The sequence below is a fragment of the Nesoenas mayeri genome (genome assembly GCF_963082525.1).
Source record: "Nesoenas mayeri genome assembly, chromosome: 1".
Lineage (NCBI taxonomy): Eukaryota > Metazoa > Chordata > Aves > Columbiformes > Columbidae > Nesoenas > Nesoenas mayeri.
The window spans coordinates 139,783,688-139,803,241 of NC_137541.1; the positions used below are offsets into that span (position 1 = coordinate 139,783,688).

The 19,554-nt window shown below is 48.4% G+C and overlaps 1 protein-coding gene across 2 annotated transcripts in view; it reads left to right on the forward strand.

Moving 5' to 3' along the window:
- The window catches only part of LSAMP (limbic system associated membrane protein), a gene marked incomplete at both ends in the record, with an annotated part of 311,934 nt that extends 293,960 nt beyond the window's left edge, over positions 1–17,974 (forward strand). For both annotated transcript variants that reach the window (XM_080363178.1, XM_080363179.1), the window contains one exon: positions 17,877–17,974. In XM_080363178.1, coding sequence (XP_080219304.1) covers positions 17,877–17,974 — 98 coding nt within the window. The remainder of the gene's footprint in view (positions 1–17,876) is intronic.
- Positions 17,975–19,554: the final 1,580 nt, after the last annotated feature.

Here is a 19,554-nt window from a genome sequence, read left to right on the forward strand (position 1 = left end):
AGGTGAAACATATTGTTTTCTTATTCCTCTGTCACACACCCCAAGTCTGCCAGTACACCTAGTGCTGCGTTTGAGGCAGAGGGCACAGGAGGTGCACGGTGAGGTGTTACTGTCTGCTTTATTCCAAGGGAAGAAGGTATGAAGGCAAAACAGGGTCTGTGTGTTTTTCCTGTCTCTGTGCTGCCCAAGCATGCTGCAGGCCCAGGAGCACGGCCCTGACATCCACACAAGACCTGGGGTTTGGATATGACCTTGAGATTCTGAAAAAGCACAGAAACTGGACACTTCCAGAAAGCAGACTGCAGCGTTTGAAAGCAGTGTTTGAAATCAAATCAACAGTGAGGCAACCAGTCCCGCTATTCACCTAAGAAATCTTGGCCTAGGGCTCCTTAGTATCTTTGTTTTACCACCATATGATGAAGATGCACTCAACTCATGGGATGTTCGGAGGCCTAAATAGTTAATGTCTGTGCAGAGCTTTGGGGCAGAGTGTTATTAGGAACCCATGTTGTTTTGCAACAGGGCACCTGCCCAAGTAAAGCACCTGCAGGTACTCCCATGAAAAAACAATAAATGCTGGGTGTTACACTGGCTCCCTTTAACTACTCCGCCGGTTTCAAATCGAGCTCTGCTCTTGGCATCTTATTCAGGCTCAGGATGTAGTCACAATTGCCTATTTAAAAGGCAAATCCACAAATACAATTAAAGAAAAGTACCTACAAAAAAAGGAGAGGGGAGGGAGAAATCAAGCTACCATTAAAATTAAATCCCAGAGAGTGATTTGTAAATAACATTCAAGGAGCTGAGAAAAGAAGTAAAGTAGGCCATTGGGAACCTAGTGTGGAAAAATAAATCCAATTAAACACTATTATCATATGTATTGCAAATGAAACTAGTGCTTGGATATGAAATTAAAGTTGCTGAGGCTGTTTGGGATGTAAGGTTTTGAGGAGTTTTCCAATTTTGGGTGTTCTTTCTTAGCAGAATTTTCAATGACAAATATTTTTATCTGATGGAAAACCCAGGGCTCTTTCTTTTTATGATTATTTTTATTATATATCCTTAAATTTCACAGGCAGGCAGTGTTAATTTTTTTTCATAGCTAGCCCTGTTTACAGCTGGGTTTGAATTAGTACCCCATTAAGCTAAATGATAAAGCAAAAACTGCAAGTGAGCAAGGCCAGAATTTCCATAGCAAATACCCCTCCTAATCAAGCTGCCAAGGCCATCCTGCATAGCTATAGTCAGCCTTTTAAAACACTTCCTCCTCTGTCTTTGAAGTTGTTATTTTTTTTCCTTTTACTGCTCCCCAGTGTCCTGAGACCATCTTGGTGTGACATCACTTTTGTGAGGAGCCTCCAGAACTTTGTGGTGCCAAATGCTGGGATATCTCCAGTGACCCAGGACACGCAAAGAGGATTTTGCAGAAGCAGAGTTTAAATACTCTGGACTTCATTTGTTTTCTGAAAGCCCCTACCAGCTTCTCCAATGTGGGTGTTCAGCAGAGATATTGGCACTTATCTCAACATTTGCTTTTACTTTGCTGTTCACCTTCAAAGAAAACTTGGCATAAAAAATTTCTTGTTAGACCTTTTTCTCACTATGAGTTGATGTTCTGAGATGCAGTCTTTAGCTCTCAAATAAGCTTCTCCTCAATAGCCAAAATCACAGCCTCCTCCATTTCCCTCGATTTTCATTTCTCTTAAGCCTTTCTAACACTTCCTCGCCTTGTGGGGTTTTGAGCATTAATTTAAAAGGAAGGTGTTTTGAGTTGAAGAGCACTGTAGTCATGCTACGCATTGCTATCATTAGCTAGCTGCTGTGGAAACATCTTGCTTTCAGGCAGGATGGAGACTCAGAAGCAGCCCATTCAACTAAACACATTGGACTTTAATTTGATGACTTTGTTTCTTAAAAGGCTGGTGGAGCCAAACTGTTTCATCTCTCAACACAATTGTCCCTGGTAAATTTTCCAGCCCTCCTGATTTTACTGCCAGGCACTCACCAATGGCCTGAAATATCTTCTGGGATGATGCCACATCATCACATCTTCCTGTCTGCATTGTGACATCAGGTTATAATGATCTGACTGCCACAAAGGAGGCCTTACTGCATCATCAGGTGGCTTTCCAAAATAATTTTCTTCTGGAAAAGGAGAATTTGCTCATTCCACACTACACCTGCCAACAGCAGGGCACGTGAGATCATTGTTGAACCTCAAATGGCTCTGTCACAATTGCAATGCTAGCTCCATCTCTGCCCTCCACTGTCCCTTGGCCTCAGCCCTTTGAACACAGACTCCCTCCCTCGTGATTGTGACCTAGTGTCCACATCAGAATGGTTTAGCCGGACTGATGGGCTTAAAAACCCACAAGTCTTCTCAGGAGACTTGTGATAAGGGCTTACCACAGATTAACCAGGGCCTTTCTCAGCATGGTTATCTTGAATGCCCTGGGACCCCCGCAAGGGAGATACAATGTTTCTCAGAGAGCAGCATGTCGAGAACTTGTCTGTGGGCCATCAAGTGTGCCGGTCCTTGGGGCCTGATCAGGAGTCCAGTCATGAATCAGTAGGGTGGCAAAAGATTTATAGCAATAGCCTGTTAGTAACTGGAGGAGGGAGAGGGAAAAGGAGAAAGAGCAGTCCTGTCTTTCTGCCAAAATGCACTCTGATCGGAGAATGACCCTGTATGGCTGTAGCTTGTAGCTAGTCTCCATTTAGCTGTAGCCAATGTAGCCTGTACTGTCACTAATGCCTTCAACAGGTGGGTGGGAGCTGGGGGAAAGGAGAAAGAGATGTTCATTTGAGTCTCATGACCAGAGTGGGAAACAGAGAGCATCTTTTTTTCTAATACTGTACCAGTCCTCTTCCCTCCCTGTGGAGGCCCTAGCTGTGGAGAAGAGAGCTCATCTGCTGCAGCAGTCACCTCTACCCATCCCTGCTCCTGTTTCACTTTCTCTAGAGCATGACCCTGTCAGTCCTGCTGAGCGGGCAGTGGGGTCTGCTTTGGTGAAAGGATGAGCATCTGAATATTTCAAAGCTAAGGAGAGATGCATGGGGGAATACATCTGAGAGTACAGACTGTAAAGGGTTAACATGTTATGGGGGTTTGCTGACTAGGCACTGGTGTGGGACCAGTCCACAGAAAGCAGTTCTCCCAATACGACATGGCCAGCTAAAGACCCCATCCATCTCTGGAGTCCTCTTCACCCAGGTCACTGGGTGCTCTCTCAGCTGGGCTCCAAGAAGGGCCCAGTGACAATTAGTTGTCAGAGCTGGGGAAACCATACCATAAACAGGCCAAAACAGCCAGTCTTGTCCTATCATGATCCTGACATAGAAACTACCATCAGAGGAAAATAATGGCCATCAGGACCAAGTGCAGGAGGGCATGTTTGGAGCCAAGGGCATGTCTGGTATTTCCATAAATTCTGAGGTATTCAGAGTCCATAGTTCAGCTGTACTCACCACTCTGCAGTGATATGTGCCTGACTGCTTGGAGCACGCCTCTCTCTTCCCTGAAAGTCAGCTGAGCCTCGAACATCAGCACATGATAATGCCTATGGCCCTAGGAGGGAAGCAGAACTCATTGTTCTCCTTGGTCCTCGCTGATGGTATCCAGCCAGATTTTCCAAAGAGCTCATTCTCCATTTGGTGAGTGGAGAAGGGGGTGGCTCTGCAGGGCGGATGCTCAGGCAGTCCAAGCGTCTCTTGTTGCTTGAGTTCAACATCTGTCCCTGCCACATCTGCAGGCTGGGACTGCATTGGGTGCTAAGTCTACAGGATTTTCCGGCCAAGGGAACAGGAAGGACAAGACATGGTGAAGGCAGAAGGGCAACGTCATATTAATTGCTTCTTGCTGTTTCATAGGTACCAGGCAAGGAGTGGCATTGTATCTTTTTTTTGACCACATGGTTAAAAGTGAATAAAATCAAAGTCAGAGGTGATGATGGTGGCTTTGAAAAAGGGAAGTAGAGATGAAGGTGGTAGAAACATCTTAGGGAAAAGAGAAATGCTGACAATTATTTCTGTTACAGCTACTAGCATTGCTTGATGGATTTTTCTGGATAGCAACAGACAGATTCTGTTTGCTGAGATTGCTTAAAACAAATAAAAACCAGTCTGCTTCTTCCTCTCCCCCAAAAAAGCATAAAGAAAAGAAACCAGCTTTCTTAAAGAAAAAAGAGAGACACAAGGGGAAAGAAGGAGAAATAGCTTTATTGCTTGATCTGTTTTTGTACTTTTTGTTCATTAATTTTAATTTAGATTGATTTATTCCAAAATGAGCCCTGGGTTGCATATATTTGCATAACCCTCTCCAGTAGCAATGCTGTGGAGAATCCAGCAAGTGAGGGAGAGCAGCAGCAGAGGGTAGGAACTGAGACTGGAAGTCCCAGAAAGATATTCCTCTGAGCTGGGCTCTTGCATTGGGATAGGGAAGGCATTTCAAGGTCTGTTTAGTCACAGGTGTGGCTTTGCATGCATGCAGAACAGCCCTGCAAAACTGAGGTCGCGGCACAGCAGTCAGGTGGGAGAGTGGAGGTTGGGCGAAACCAGTGGGGAAGAAAACACACAACTGCGCTGCAGAGATTAGAAACAAACCTGTGGAAAAGCAACTGCCATGAAAAATCAGTTGTCCGGTAGGGACAGTGATAGTGTCAGTGGTGTAGCATGGACAGATTACCCTGCAGAGCAGAGCTCGGGCAGGCTATAGCCCTCCTGGGACAGATATCCTCAGCTCGGAGGATATTCTTAGCCTGATGCCATCTGTATGTTAGATGAGTTTCTGAAGCCATCAACTGGACCTTTCTCCTTAGAGATGATGAAGGCAACTTATACCCACTGCACAGCAAGTGTACCTAAATCCTTGCTCTCTCCCTCTCTGTAATTCTCATGTTGAGCTGCCAGCCCAGCTGACTGGAACCGAAGCGCAGAGGGCAGCGAGGAGGAGGATGAAGAACAGCCACTGTTGTCCTGATTTAATCCTTAAGCACACAAAAAATTCCTCCCACCCCTGAAAGAAAATGACCAAAGAGTAATTCCCACCTTCATCCTCCTCCTCACCCTTCCTTTTCCAGTGTAAACCACTCAAGAATTTGCCTAACAAATTGGCCTCCCCTCTGGTTATTGTCCCAAGTGAACAGTCTCTCCATTCACTAACCCATGACGGTAAGTTGGTTTGGGAAGCAGCAGGTTTATCTTCCCAGCTCAGGCACTGCACCGGGCCCGCTTGTGAACCGGTTGCCATTCAGTGTCTGCTCTGCTGTTGATAAAGCACATTACACATGGCTGGGCTTGCATGATTAATACAGCTGTCTAAGCGCTCTCTCTAAAAACAAAAACAACCGGGAGAAGGGGGGTGTGGGATTTGGGATGGAGGGGGTGCACAGGGAAAAAGCCAACCATTCTGAAGAAATCAGGCTTGCAGAAAAAGCAGAGCGCACCTGGCAGTCCTCCCTCCCGTGGGCAACCAGGTCTGTCAGCAGAGCTCCCCTGCAACAGGGAGAGGCAAGGTGAGCAAAGGAGAAATGCACTTGGGCCTTCCCCACCATCGCCTGCATGTCCCTCTGTGGTCTGGGGAATGAGTGCATGGACAGGAGGAAGGGGTGAGGCCGTGGAGAAGGATGTGCAATAACCAGCATAAGCTTCAGTGAGGTCTGGCCAGGCAGTCTCTACGGTAGGTATCACAGATATATGCATGCTCAATGATGGACGAGTGCACTCCTGAGCCAGGTCACCTTATGCACTGTACATGCACATCCCATGCTTGGAGGCACATCCCACAGCCACCGAGCAATTTCCACACACCCTAGAACATCTAAAGGATGAACTGAAGTGGCTACAGGCATCTTTTCCATTGTCACAACTCATCCAGCTGAAGGCCAGTTCAGCTCTTCCTGTGCAAGCTGTAGTAACTTTCACTTTTTAATTAGTGGTCTGGGAATGGGCTATGGGAAGCTACTGTGGCTTTCTGCTCCAGCTTTCCCTGTGCCTGGGGCATTATATCCAGAATTGCACTGTTAGGGCGTTAAGGTGACCAGGCGTCTCACTCTGGAATTGCACACACACATTCACACATCCGTACTTGGATGAGAACTGAGGGTGGCACAAAGCAGTATTTATTTAAACTACATGCTTTAGAGATGTATACCAGTCTGTGGGCCTGGTGGCACCATGCTGCAGTTGCTATCAGAGAAGGATAGGATGGGCAGAGGCAGCGATACAACTGGATTTCAGTACCAGAGCAACCTCTAGCATGCTAGTCGCACTCCACCCTCATTTAGTTCTACTTCAGTCTCCCAGTCACCCCTTGGCACGTCCAGCCCTCTTCATTTATGCTCACAGCCACTCGAGTCTTTCTCGTGCCAAATATCTAGCAAAACTTGTGGAAAACCATCGCAGGGATGAAGTGAGTAAATAGGCAGACATAAAGCTGATGAAAATATTAATTTTTCAAGAAGTTCCAGAGCCTCTGGTTAGCAAAGCTGCTTCCTAGGGCTGTGTGTGCTCTAGGTGAGGATGGCTATGCTGTTTGTTCCATATTGAGACAGCAGACTGTGTGCTGATGTCACCTTTGGTCTGCTGTGCCATACACATATGCTTGAGAAATGCAAACGCAAGGGATTGCTGTATTCTAGGAAAGTGGAAAGCAGAGAAAGCTCAGACTTTCCCTGTGATGGACCCTGAAAAAGTCTGTGATATGTTGTTGTTTTTTTTTTTTTTTTGATGTTTTGCTTATAAGATGAGAGTATTCAATGAATTGTTTGAAGAGAAAGCAGTTTTAAGTAACTGATTTTGCATCAGTAGTTTGCCAAGTCCTGTTTTAGAAAAAAAATGTCTTCCAGCTGCTAGTGGAATAGAAAGGGTGGGAGAACTATTTTTCAGCTATGAGAAAACCTTGGAATTTTTTGATATCTACAGGACAGATCCGGTGATAAAAGATCTGTATAACCTTGCAATGTAAGTGGTCTTCTACTCACCACCAGCCTTACTGGTAAGGATAACAGTTCAGTTCTAAACAAGGAGTACTGTAAACCAGCTCCAGGATAAATGGTGTAAGCAGCCATCTCTTGAACGCCACGACCTTCTCAGAAAGACACTGAGAAATACAATTTCAGGGGTATTCTTTAGACCTCGGGGAAGGATGGGTGCACTGCATTACAGAATGAATCTTCACTAAGACATGAGGTATGATAGATGAATACTTAGTACACTATGAATGAGCTCCAAAACATGGGGAAGAACTGTTCAGTGCTGAAAAAGCATGAGCAAATTCTGAAATACATTAAACCATGTGCTAAGATTGATGGACACCAGAGACATTTCCTTAATCTTGTTGGAGAGTTGCTGGAGGGCATCCTCCTGAGTTTACATAGCGGTACTTCCAGCCTCTAGAAAAGCCAGCCTATTGCCTCTGCAGTCACTGTCAAGTTTTAATTACAGGAGCAGAACCAGTAGTGAGAATGGGGTACAAGCAAGTAATGAACAAAATAGTTTCAACATTAAGAACAGGGAGTGAAAAATTCTGTCTTCTTCTCAAAGGATAGAAGGGGGGACACAGGAAAGTAGTAAGAAAGAAGCCCCAAATGAACCCTAGTAAGTAGAAGCTGCTAATCCCTAAAGCCTCAGAGTAGAGTGCAAAGCCCTGGAAGAAAGAAATTAATAACTTTGAAAGTATGACCTTGAAAATGGAATTAACAGTATTCCTCCCTTTTAAGCCTTCATGATAATAAAGATTTCATCTTCTGAAGCCCTGGCAAGAGAGTCAACAGACTAGAAAAATTACTTCCTGCAGAGGAGCTGGCAAGTGTAAAACCTAAGACCCCTGCAGGCCCCGGGAAGTAAGATGACAGAGAGAGACCTGTATGGTGCACATCCTCTTTCCTTTGCACCTTCTCCTTGAGAGGTGTGGGTTGTTTGCTTTTTTTGTTTGGTTGGTTGTTTTTTTGTCATTCCTCCCTCATTTTTGGTCCTCTTCTTTGCTCAAGAAGCAGGACTCAAGCCTTCACTGTAAGTAGAGTCAGGCTGTCAAAAGCAGGAAGCCCAGAGCCACTCAGGCTGGAGAGCACTTGGAAGAAGAGCAGGCCTGCTCTACTTGGTTTGCAATCATTCCTTCCTTCCCATCACAGACAAGTCCTTCTAACCTTCCCCATGTCTCCTCCTGGCCTCACATCCATGTAGAAACTCATTGGGGCTGACTGTCCTCTTACACCAGATTTTGCCTCGCATTCTTTGACAGAATCCCAAGGGCAGATTCCCCAAGCAAATAAGGACCCTGTAGCCCTCTGCTACCCTTTGAAACTTCTCTGTGGGCTCTTCTTCATCAGCACTGCAGATCTGTCAAACCCTGGAGTCCCGTTAATGTAAAGAAGAGAAAAACTGACACTCGCTGTCTCTTTTTCTATCTCCATTTTGGTTTACTCAGATGATGGGACCCAGGATGCAGGAGAATACTGTAGATTGACAAATGTGGGTGTGAAATGTATTGATGGGTGGATGATTTTTTTCCCTCTGGGTGTGGACCAGTAACACATCTGCTTTCTGCTTGTATCTCAAATGACCCTTTTTAAAGGTCTGTTTTAGGAATCTTGAAAGGCATAGGTTTGATTTCTGCTGGTGGTGATTATGTTGCTCACAGCATTTGGAGACATGCCTCTGGGCAACCAAGAGGACTCGTGGATTTGCTTCAAAGTCTGACCTAGTTTGTATGTTCAGCAAGGATTACGTGGCATGGCACAGCCGCTGTCCCACTCTTTTACAGGCCCCTTCAGGGGTGCTATCAGTGTTTCAAATGGGAGCTGAAGGGAGTGAGGGGAGAGAAGGGAGAATAACATTCTGGAGGAAGTAAGAATGGGCTAGAAACATCACCACCACTCCCTGCAACCTCTGCTTCTTGCTGCTGTAGTGGGTAGATATCTTGCTTTTGGTGGGGATGACAAACCAGAAGATCAGATCAGATCTGCCCCACTCCCCACCCTCCCCAGCAGTTTTACCCAGGATACTGCTGCATAGTGGTCGTGGAGAGATGCAGACAGACACAAAAGCGTGGCCACATTGGGCTGCCTCAGGCAAAAGTGTCTCAGAGCATGCAGAGCTGGCACCCTTTCCTTAGCGTGGCCCTGTGGGGGCTTTGCTGTGCAGGATCCCAGGGTGGGAAACGACCTGTTAGAGAGCAGTGTAGGGGAAAGGGACTTGTGGTTCCTGGTGGACAGCAGGATGACCGTAAGCCAGGACTGTGCCCTTGTGGCCAGGAAAGCCAATGGCATCCTGGCGTGTATTAGAAGGGGGGTGGTTAGTAGGTTGAGAGAGGTTCTCCTTCCCCTCTACTCTGCCCTGGTGAGACCGCATCTGGAATATTGTGTCCAGTTCTGGGCCCCTCAGTTCAAGAAGGACAGGGAACTGCTGGAGAGGGTCCAGTGCAGGGCAACAAAGATGATTAAGGGAGTGGAACATCTCCCATGTGAGGAAAGGCTGAAGGAGCTGGGGCTCTTTAGTTTGGAGAAGAGGAGACTGAGGGGTGACCTCATTAATGTTTATAACTATGTAAAGGGTGAGTGTCAGGAGGATGGAGCCAGGCTCTTCTCGGTGACAACCAATGATAGGACAAGGGGCAGTAGGTTCAAACTGAAACACAAGAGGTTCCACTTAAATATGAGAATAAACTTCTTTACAGTGACGGTGACGGAGCACTGGAACAGGCTGCCCAGGGAGGTTGTGGAGTCTCCTTCTCTGGAGACATTCAAAACCTGCCTGGACACATTCCTGTGTAACCTCATCTGGGTGTTCCTGCTCTGATGGGGCGTTTGGACTAGATGATCTTTTGAGGTCCTTTCCAATCCCTAACATTCTGTGATTCCCGCAGGTGTGTGCAGCCACCAACCCTGCGTGTCGCTGCCAAGCATCGCTGTGCCCGGCCCGGAGGCTTTGCTGAGGGTTTCAGAGCCAGGCTGGCTCAGCCCACCGTAGTTTGGGATTTTTTTCTTGGCCTTCGGCTGCCACCTCGCGGGGACGACGCGATTTGGCGGCAGCGGCCGCTCCCCCGGCTCCGCACGCCTGCGCTGCGGCTCCTGCCGCAGGTTTGTGGCCAAGCACGGCCGGACGGAAGGGCAGCGAACGGCCCGGCGGGCAGCAGGGATGCGAAGCGGAGCCTACCCGGGGGGAATGTGCCAACCAGGGAGTTTGCGCAGGGCACCCTGGAGGGCGAGTGTTGTACACCCACATGCCACCGTGCTTGCAGCATCCCTTCATGTACTGCTTGTGCCTCTTGCATCCCTGTTTGTTGGCATTTGAGCTTCACCTGACACCACATCCATGCCTAAGCAGCTCTGTAGGAATCCACACTTTTTCTCCTGTATGTTTGACCCGACCCAGGCTGGTACTGACTCCTTGCCTGTGCATTTCTGGTATTAACTCCCTCTTCCCATAAACACCATCATTCCCCTGTACCGGCTTCTGTCCCTTCATCCCTGCTTCCCCATGCCTGATCTGGGTTTAATTTCTTCTCTTCATCTCCCCTTCTCTCAGGACCTGTTCTTGTTACCTATCCAACCAGCATGCTTACATTAGCTCCTACATTTCCACATTCCTTACCCTGGCTTACACGTACCACTCTTGTCCTCTTCAGTGTCCTGAGCCCAGCATGCCCATATTGCCGTTTCAGTTGAAGACCTTCCCTGGTATCGTTTCCTGTACTGCAGCCCTGCATTGGTACAAGCGTCAGGATCATCATATCGCCTCAGTCCGTATTTTCCCCTTCTTAAACACCTCACCACAGTGGCCTTTTCCTGTGCCTCTGACCTGATACAATCTTCCTCCCATATTTATCACCTCTTCATGCAGCAAACAACTCCAAATGGGCACTATAGGCTTTGAGGGGCCAACGCCAGCTGTGAGGCAGGGTGTGTGCAAGCCTACCAAACAGCTTTCTGACCTTGGCCACTGCTGCCAAGTTTGAGTTGCAGTGCCTTGTAGCACTATAAATTCAAGGCTTGAAGGCAGGGAGAAAAAGAGCCCTTTTATTCATCCCACAAAGGTCAGACCTCAGAAGTCTGCTCCCTTGTCAGTGATTTCTGCAGGTACCTTCATCTCTGGAGGCTGAGCTTGTGCCATGGAGGATGCACCACTGGAGTCTCAGTGACTTTAGGCCTTGGTAGGACATCATACCAAGTCCTCTTACAACTAAATTGTGCTCTCTTCAGCCACCTGGGTAGCATCCACTGAGGGCTCAGTAGTAACTGTGCCCAGGTTTGGTGGGGAGACTTGCAGGTCTGCGATTCAGGACTTGAGCATTCAGTGGCCACCAACGTCTTGACACTGGGTAGCTTCTTTCTTAACAGTTTCCTTGAAAAAAGCTCATCTCTGTCTTTCATAGGGAGATCTGAACACACCCCAGCTAATTCTTCACACACTGAGCAGTTTCCTTAGCCTGGCTCTCCTGTGTAGTCAGCAGGGGAGACTGCAGAGCAAGGAGTGACTTGAGACAGTTTTAATCCAGCCAGTTCAGGTAGCAATTAGTAAAGGGCAGCGTTCCAGGCTTCCTGTTAATGCCAGAGTCCTAAAGTCACAGCAGAACACCACACCCAAATCTGATGTGTGGCTTTAATATCATCACTGCTGGCAGCTGACTGCTACTGTGCTCCTTAGAAGTTTGGGGAGGTTGTGGCTATGGAAGTCTTCCGGCAATCCTGAAGTGACTGGGCAAGTTCCTGTAAGAAAAAAAAAAAAAAAGAGTCTGTCAAGGAGTGCAGCTTCTGCTGGCTCAGGATGACTCCGAAGCACCTGAATCAGACTGATACGGTACCAACCTGGCCATGTGGTGCTCCCACCTGGCCCCCACTCAGTACCCGCAGGGCACAGGACTGAGGGTTAGACAAGACCCTTCAACTGACCCAGTACAGTTGGTTTTGTGATACGCTCCTTTTGGATGCATACTGGTTTTGGGGAAGAGCGCAGCTCTTGGCTTTGCAATCGTACCATGGTTTGCTGTGAACATAGGACCCTGCTTTTCCTCTCTTTCTCCACCATCTCACCCAAGCCTCTCCACCTTTCTTACTCTGGCTTTGCATACACCCTTCAAAGAAGTAGGAGTACTTCACGAGCCATCACACATACATGCAAAAAAAAAAAGCTTTACAGCTATACAGTGCAAACTAGCACATATACCCATGTCCTCCATAGTGAAACATGGGCTAATGTAGCTTGCAGCCCTCCGGGGAGGAGCAGGTTTAGCAAGCCCAGCTGTGCTGCACTAGTGGTATGGGGGGTGGGAGAGTAAAACCTGTGAAAGGCCAAAACGCTGACCTACGGAGGTGGTCCCAGCAAAGTCATTCAAGATGTGTGAAGTCTGTGGGGACCTCTTCCCCATGGGTGTTGAAGTGAGATAGTTTTGTGTAGCTATTTACCTTTTTCTGGAAGACCTGCACTGTTGCAAGGCTCTGAGCCAAAGCATCTGAGCAGAAAATTGTTCTGAGGGACAGTCACTGGTTTTCTTTCTTTACAATTAAAATAGACTTTTTTTTCCTTCTCAAGCCTTGGTCTCAGACACAGCAGAATTATTTTGGCTGTTGCTCTTCCACTTAAAAGAAAATAAAATCAGCCCAAGGCAAACACCCAGCATGGGATCATCCCACCTGCCCCACTGATGCTTGTAAAGTGCTATGCAAACAGGACCTTATAATGGGAAAGGTCAAGCAGCCTTAGTAGCAGCGGGTGCCACTGGCTCTGCATAGAATGCTGGCAAAGCTCTCGCAGCACAGACAAAGCAGCAAACTGCAGACAGGAGCGTGCAGCAACTCTTCCACTTCATGCTATGTGGAAGAGTTTGTTTGCCTGCAGGAGGGTCAGACACTGGGTGAAATCACTGAAGTCCCACACTGGAGCGCCTCACTGCCCCTTCTACATCCCCACTCAGAAGTATGAAGTTGTCCCAGAAGTGTCAGGAAAAGACCCCCGGGGCCTCTCTGTGCGAGACTGGTGTGCAAGGCACTGCACGCAGGTGGGCAGAAGCAGTGAGGTCATGGTGGCATGGCTCTGGTTTTCCCATGGTTACATTTAAGGACACAGCTAGGCTTACCCTGCCTTGGGAAGCGGAGTGGGATGGGGGCTGTACCTGATTCCCTTCAGCCCTGAGTGAGTTGCAGGTCTCTAAATCTCAGCCAAGCCTACCTTGTGCCATGACACCAATGCAGACCATTCAGGCTGACTGCATGTCACAGACGAAGACTCAGAAACGTGGGGTGCAGTGTCCTATGAGGCTGTTGCATAGTTAATCACTGTGGCAAGGATCCACCTGCAACTGCACTGGATATCTAAATGTCTCACTATTTGGAGAATGGATGGAAAGTGCATTTGTTTTGCCCTTGCCAAGTTTCAGTCTGATTTGATTAATGCAATTTGACTCGGTCAGCCGCTTGGGGTCTGGAGTCCCTTAAGGGTTTATTTGTGAAACGCTGCCAGATATTCATATTGACTCATCATCATCAGAAAGCCAATTTCCTTCGCTGGCCGCGCTGGAAGAAAATCCCCTACAAAGCTATTGCGTGGTCGTGAACTTCACAGCGATGCCAAACTGCAGAGGAATTATTAGCCTGGGAGTTTAGATTGCAGAGAGAACTCCCCAAGCACAGGCTCAAGGTCACATAGGTGGGAGACTGCAGAGAAAGTGCCACTTGTTCACCAAGGCCCCTTATGGCCGCTAAAAGGGTCGCTGCTTCGCTTTTAGCATCGGCGAGCGCGCACTTTGCTCAGCGCGGCGGTGGCGGAGCGCTGAGCAGAGGGGCCGGGCGCGGTAACCCGAGTCCGTGCCCAGGGCAAGTGGGGCAGGGGAATGCAGCCGGGTCGCTCCGGGATTTGCTGGGGATCCCGGGGATGCTCCCTCCCGTGGCGGCGGCGGGAGGCGCGGCCAGTACCGGGCGGCTCCGGGAGGCGGCGGTGCGGCCGCCAGGGGGCGGCGGAGTCCGCGGCGTGGCCGCTGCTGGAGCGGGGGGCGGGGGTGCCGGTGCCTGCAGGGGGGATGTACCTGTGTGTCCGTGTCATGGGGGGGCTGTCCGAGGGGTGGGGGGCAAGGGGGTTGTTTGCATGTGTGCGGTGTGTGTGGGTGTGTGGGTGTGTGAGTGTGTGGAGGTGTGTGTGTGTGTGTGTGCGCGCACTGTTTGTTTGGGGGGTGGCTGTGGCTGTCGGTACCCACTTGGGCAGGTACATATGAAGGGTCTGGAGCACAAGTATTATGAGAAGCAGCTGGGGCTGTTTAGCCTGGAGAAAAGGAGGCTGAGGGGAGACCTTGTTGCTGTCTACAACTATCTGAAAGGAGGTTGTAGCATGGAGGGTGTTGGTCTTTTCTGCCAAGTAACAAGTGATAGAATGAGAGGAAATGGCCTCAAGTTGCACCAGGGAAGGTTCAGATTTGATATTGGGAAAAACTTCTTAACAGAAAGGGTGGTCAGGCATTGGAACAGGCTCCCCAGGGAAGTGTTTGAGTCACCATCCCTAGAGGTGTTTAAAAGACGTGTGGATGAGGTTCTTAGGGATGTGGTTTAGAGGTGGACTTGGCAGCATTAGGGTAATGGTTCGCAGAATTGTAGAATGTCCTGAGTTGGAAGGGACCCACAGGGATCATCGAGTCCAACTCCTGTCACTGCCTATGACAACCTCACAGTTCACACCATGTGTCTGAGAGCATTGTCCAGTCTCCTCTTTAATACTGTCAGGCTTGGGGCCATAACTATGTCCCCAGGGAGCTTTTTCCAGGACTTTGTGATCTTAAAGGTCTTTTCCAACCAAAATGATTCTGTGGTTCTATGTGGATGCATGCACCTGTGCGGCTAGGTGGGTGTGCTTGCAGGTGTGCATGGGTGGAATGGTGAATGTGCAGGTGTGTGGCGAGGTTGTGCCTGTGCACATGTGGGTGTTGGGCAGCACGCACATGAAAAACATGTGCTGCTGCAGGGGGCTGGTGCACTCCCTCCAGCATGGACATTAACCCTGTGGTGTGTGGGTGCCTCAGCTCCCGCATCATTGGCGCACACAGTGCACAGCAGCACATACATGCACACGCATATCATGCAAGCACACGCTGTCACAGCCAGCCAGGCCACAGCATGGCTGTTTCGAGGTGTGGGTGGCTAGGGAAGAAGACTGAAAGTATAGAGTGAGTTGAAAACAGGTACTATTTCTTGCACAAAATCTCACTCAAAGATGAATGTTTTATTTTCTGCTAACATTTTCACTCTTTTGATTCTGCTGCAAGACCCAGAGGGTTATGTGCAGGAGCTTGCGGCAGCTTTGAGCCACACCAGGTCCCAGGGCTCCCAGTCAGCTTGACATGCTGCCCGGCACCCACGCAGCTGCACACAGCCCGTTGATACACAACTGCTGGCATTTGCATGAGCTGTTGTGCACAAGACAGTCAGGACTGCACATGGAAAGGCTTCTCTGGCCAGCCCCGCCACCTCACTGGCACATGCAGGGAGCTTAGCAGGGAAACCACGGGGACATATAACTCACATAACTTTTCAGCTGTGGAGGTGGGAGTCTTGTCTTGTCAGATACCCTCAAGCTTACTCACACAAGCTCAAGCAGAGCAGAAAGCTGTGTGACCCTCTCCCAAGTCCTTCATCACACTGTGCTTTGTGTGTCCTCTCTTATACCTAGTTATTGCAGAAGCTCATCTCTTACCATACCGTACCGCACCATACCATACCATACCATACCATACCATACCATACCATACCATACCATACCATACCATACCATACCATACCATAGTCCTATCCCACACCACTCCCCAAGCACACAAACCACATATGTATGTGTTACACACAAGTCCATCCATTTGTTAGACAGTATTATATTTTAGCCAAATAGTAAAAATGTGATGGTGAAAACATTTTGTGGGCAACACACCCCGCTTGGTATGTTCTTGATTGTTTGTTAGGCCAGAGGAGTCATGTTTTGGGACTTCTTCACCATCAAAATGAGGTGCAAATGCTCCCAAACATCCTCCCCGTAATCATTTGACCATCGAAGATGCTTTCTCTGACACATAGGTCAGCTACGTATAGTAGCTGAACTTGAATTTTTTCCTGAGCTCAGAGAGGGAAATAAGTTCCTGTTGCCAAAATAAAAGTGAAAAAACAGTACTGTAGGATTTGTGTGACAAAAAATGAGCAGGGAATAACAAAAAAAAAAAAGAAGCCATAGATGGAATATAAATTTTCTACACAATTCAGGACATACTTATCTAATAATGAAAGAACAGCATTGGGGCACAAACAGCTGATCTAGTAAATGATGGGCTACATTAGGAAGAAATCACGCAAATGAAAGTGCTACAGAATTTCAGGGGCCCTGGGGACATCCTTCTTGGATTTGCTGCCTCTTAGCCCCTAGCTGGAGTTTTAACAGCGACTGTGCTGCTGAGCAAGCTTGTGACACCCATGCACCCTGCAGAAAGGGGCTTTTTGCCCAGTAAACTCTGCAGGTTGTGAGAGAGGATAACTGCACTTCAGTCCCATAGGGTTCTCCTAGGCAGGGGGCTGCTTTATTTGGCTCTCCCCTGTCATTAGAAATAGCTCTTCTTGGTGGTAAAGCACATCTTTGTTCTTCCATAGCAGGATCAGTTCCAACACACAGACTCATCTTCATCTCCGCGCTTCGGCATCTTCCTGCACCCCTTATGTGTAAAGCACTGCATATACATACACACATATATATATGTAGACATACATATGCATATGTATGTGTACATACATCTGTACATGCATGTGTACATATAAATGTACATATATGCATACACCTATGTGTACATATACATATAATAATATATATTATATGCATTCTTATAGATACAGCATGAATTGATGACACCACAACCATGTACACCTCCCTGCTCCACTGTAAAGAAAAGGTTGCCAAGGCTTAGTATTGCAGGGTGAATTTAAAACAGCACTGCTGCCTTTAAAGCCGTCCAAAAAAGGGGACCCATAAATGAGGGGATGAATGAGAAGATGTCAGGAATGTTAGCACTTAATATTCCTGGAGCGAAGCTGCATTATTTGTTGCTGCGGCAGAGCGCTCCTCCCTGCCCCCTCTGACAGACCCCTGTGCATGCGTGCACACACACATGCAAGTCCATTTCCCACCCTTATGAAAAATTAACCTCCCCAGCACACGCCGCGCCCTTGCCACATAGGTGTCATGCCATAGGGCCATAAACGCAACAGCGAAGCCTTCCTCTGCCCCAATTAAGAAATAAATAATTGCAGCACAGCCCCTGGGAGGGGAGGCGTCCGCTGGTTGGGTCCATGTTTTATTGATCAGACTGCTGTGATGAATCAGCCCCCGCAGAGCCGGTGTCTGGCTGCAGACAGGCACTGGCCACTGCACAGAATTACAACGAGCCCTGGAGTCCAGGGCCACCGCCTGGCAGTGGAGCCGGGAGGTGCGGGGCTGGTGGCTGGGGCTGCCCCACGTGGAGGTGTGAGCCGTGCCCTGATGCCAAGTGGCCAGCAGCTCCCAGCCAGAGGCACAGCGAGGGATGGGATGTGGTCAGCAGCCGGGGTTGAGCCTTCCTGCTTGCTCCAGGGCCTGTTTCTCCAGCCTGGGTGTTGCCCATGGAGAGGAGCACGCCATCAGCAGGTTGGGTGGGAGGGGAGGATGCTGAGGAGCTGGGGGCAGGAGGCTGCAGCTGACCTAGATGGAGGCTCACCTGAGTGGGAAGGTGAGCAGCCTGTGCAGCCCTGGCACCCTGCTGCAGGAGCAGCCCAGGGGCAAAGTGTCGTGTTCCTCTGTTACCCCCATCTCACCCAGCCGTGTGCAATCTTGTCCTCTCATCCGTGTGTAATCTTGTCCTCTTTTCTCTCCCTTCTCGCACTCTGCAGGACCCGGCACAGGGAGAGTAGACAACGGCTCCATGAGTTTGGCCGTCCCACTGTGGCTGCTGGCAGCGTCCCTGCTCTGCCTACTCAGCAAATGTTAATACAAATCAGAATTAAAAATAATAATAATAATAATAATAATTAATAATTAAAAAAGAAACCCGACACGACAACAACACCACACAAAACAAAACGCATTATACAGGAGACAGAGCGAAGAGAGGGGAGAGAGAAAAAAGGGGTGGGGGGAGAGAGATAGAGGACTGTTTCTTTCACAACTTTTGTGTGTTCAGGAGAGAAGAGGGGGGAGAGGAAAAAATACAGCAAAGAAGAATCAGCAACATTTAATCCAAAATCCTACAAGCCGGCTGTCAAGTCACCAACCGTCTAGGAGGCAACATGAAGTGAGGGAGAAAATGGGGACCAGCAAGGATCGTGTCACGGGAGGATGGTGCAACATAAACAATCCAACAAAACCTGCAAAGCTAATCGAACAGATGCTTTTTCTTTTCTCTCCTCTTTCCTCTTTTCCATACTCCCTCACCTCCCTTCCTTCCTCCTCTTTCTTTCTTTTGTGGAAAGAGGTCTTTGCTTCGGTGTCTACAGCCACTTATCTTTTTTGGATGCCCTGGGTCATTTTTGTGAGCCGATGCTCAGACAATTCATACTTCTGAAAACAAAAAAACAAACAAAAAGCCACAAACCAGAGCAAGTCACCTGAAGCTCTCTGCACACTGGTGTCCTGTGAAGAACCCCTTCCTCTCTTCACTTTACCCTGTGCTCCTGTGCATCCAGCCCTTGCTAAACACCTTCGTTCCTGTCCCCTCCTTCATGCAACATCATGCTCACTGGCCTGAACTAAAGCTGTGTCAAGTCTACTGAAAAAATACTTTTATTTTAATCCTCTTCCTCTCCTCCTTCAAGTCGACCAGGTGTCTTTCTCCCGTATATGCCTGTGTGAGTGCGTGCATGCATGTGTGTGTGGCTCTCGCTCCGTCTTCTCTCTCTTTCTCTCTTTTTCTTGCTCTCTCTAAGCATGCAAAAGGAACAGTCCATGTGTACATATGCTCATCCTGCTGTAGATAATGTCCTGGCTTGTAAGTGTGAGACAAGATGCTGAGAGATCACTTGAGCAGAGAAGAGGGGTGAGGAGAGAGGGGCAGATGCAACACAGGTTCCCATGGTGTCTCCTCTTCAGTGGCCTCACTGGCTTTTGACTCCTGGCCACCTAGCTTGCAAGAGGCAGTCTGCAGCCTTGTTTAGCATTTCTTTTTTCTCTTCCACCTGCAACTTGTCTGGCTGTCAGCCTTCAAGTACCAGCACAGCAGCCCCTGCTACACATGAGTTCTTGCACACATGCATGGGGGTGTGCACATATGTGCATTTGTCCAAACAAGCAGAAGAAACCAGGACTGGCCTGCAGCACTATGGAGTACAGAATGTGGCCGTCACTCTTCATGGGGAGGGGAGGCTGGACTGGTGAGATGTGAGTGATGAGACCTTGGACATCACGGAGCAGGCATTCCTGTAGGTATAGTGCTTGCGTAGGAATGATGCCTCAACATGAAATCCACAATCTGGTTGTTCCTAACCATTTTGGTAGTCATGTTGTTCTTACTGTCCTCCGTGTTATAAAATGCTCTGTAAGAGTGAGTGTGTTTGTGTGTGTGTGTGTGTGTGC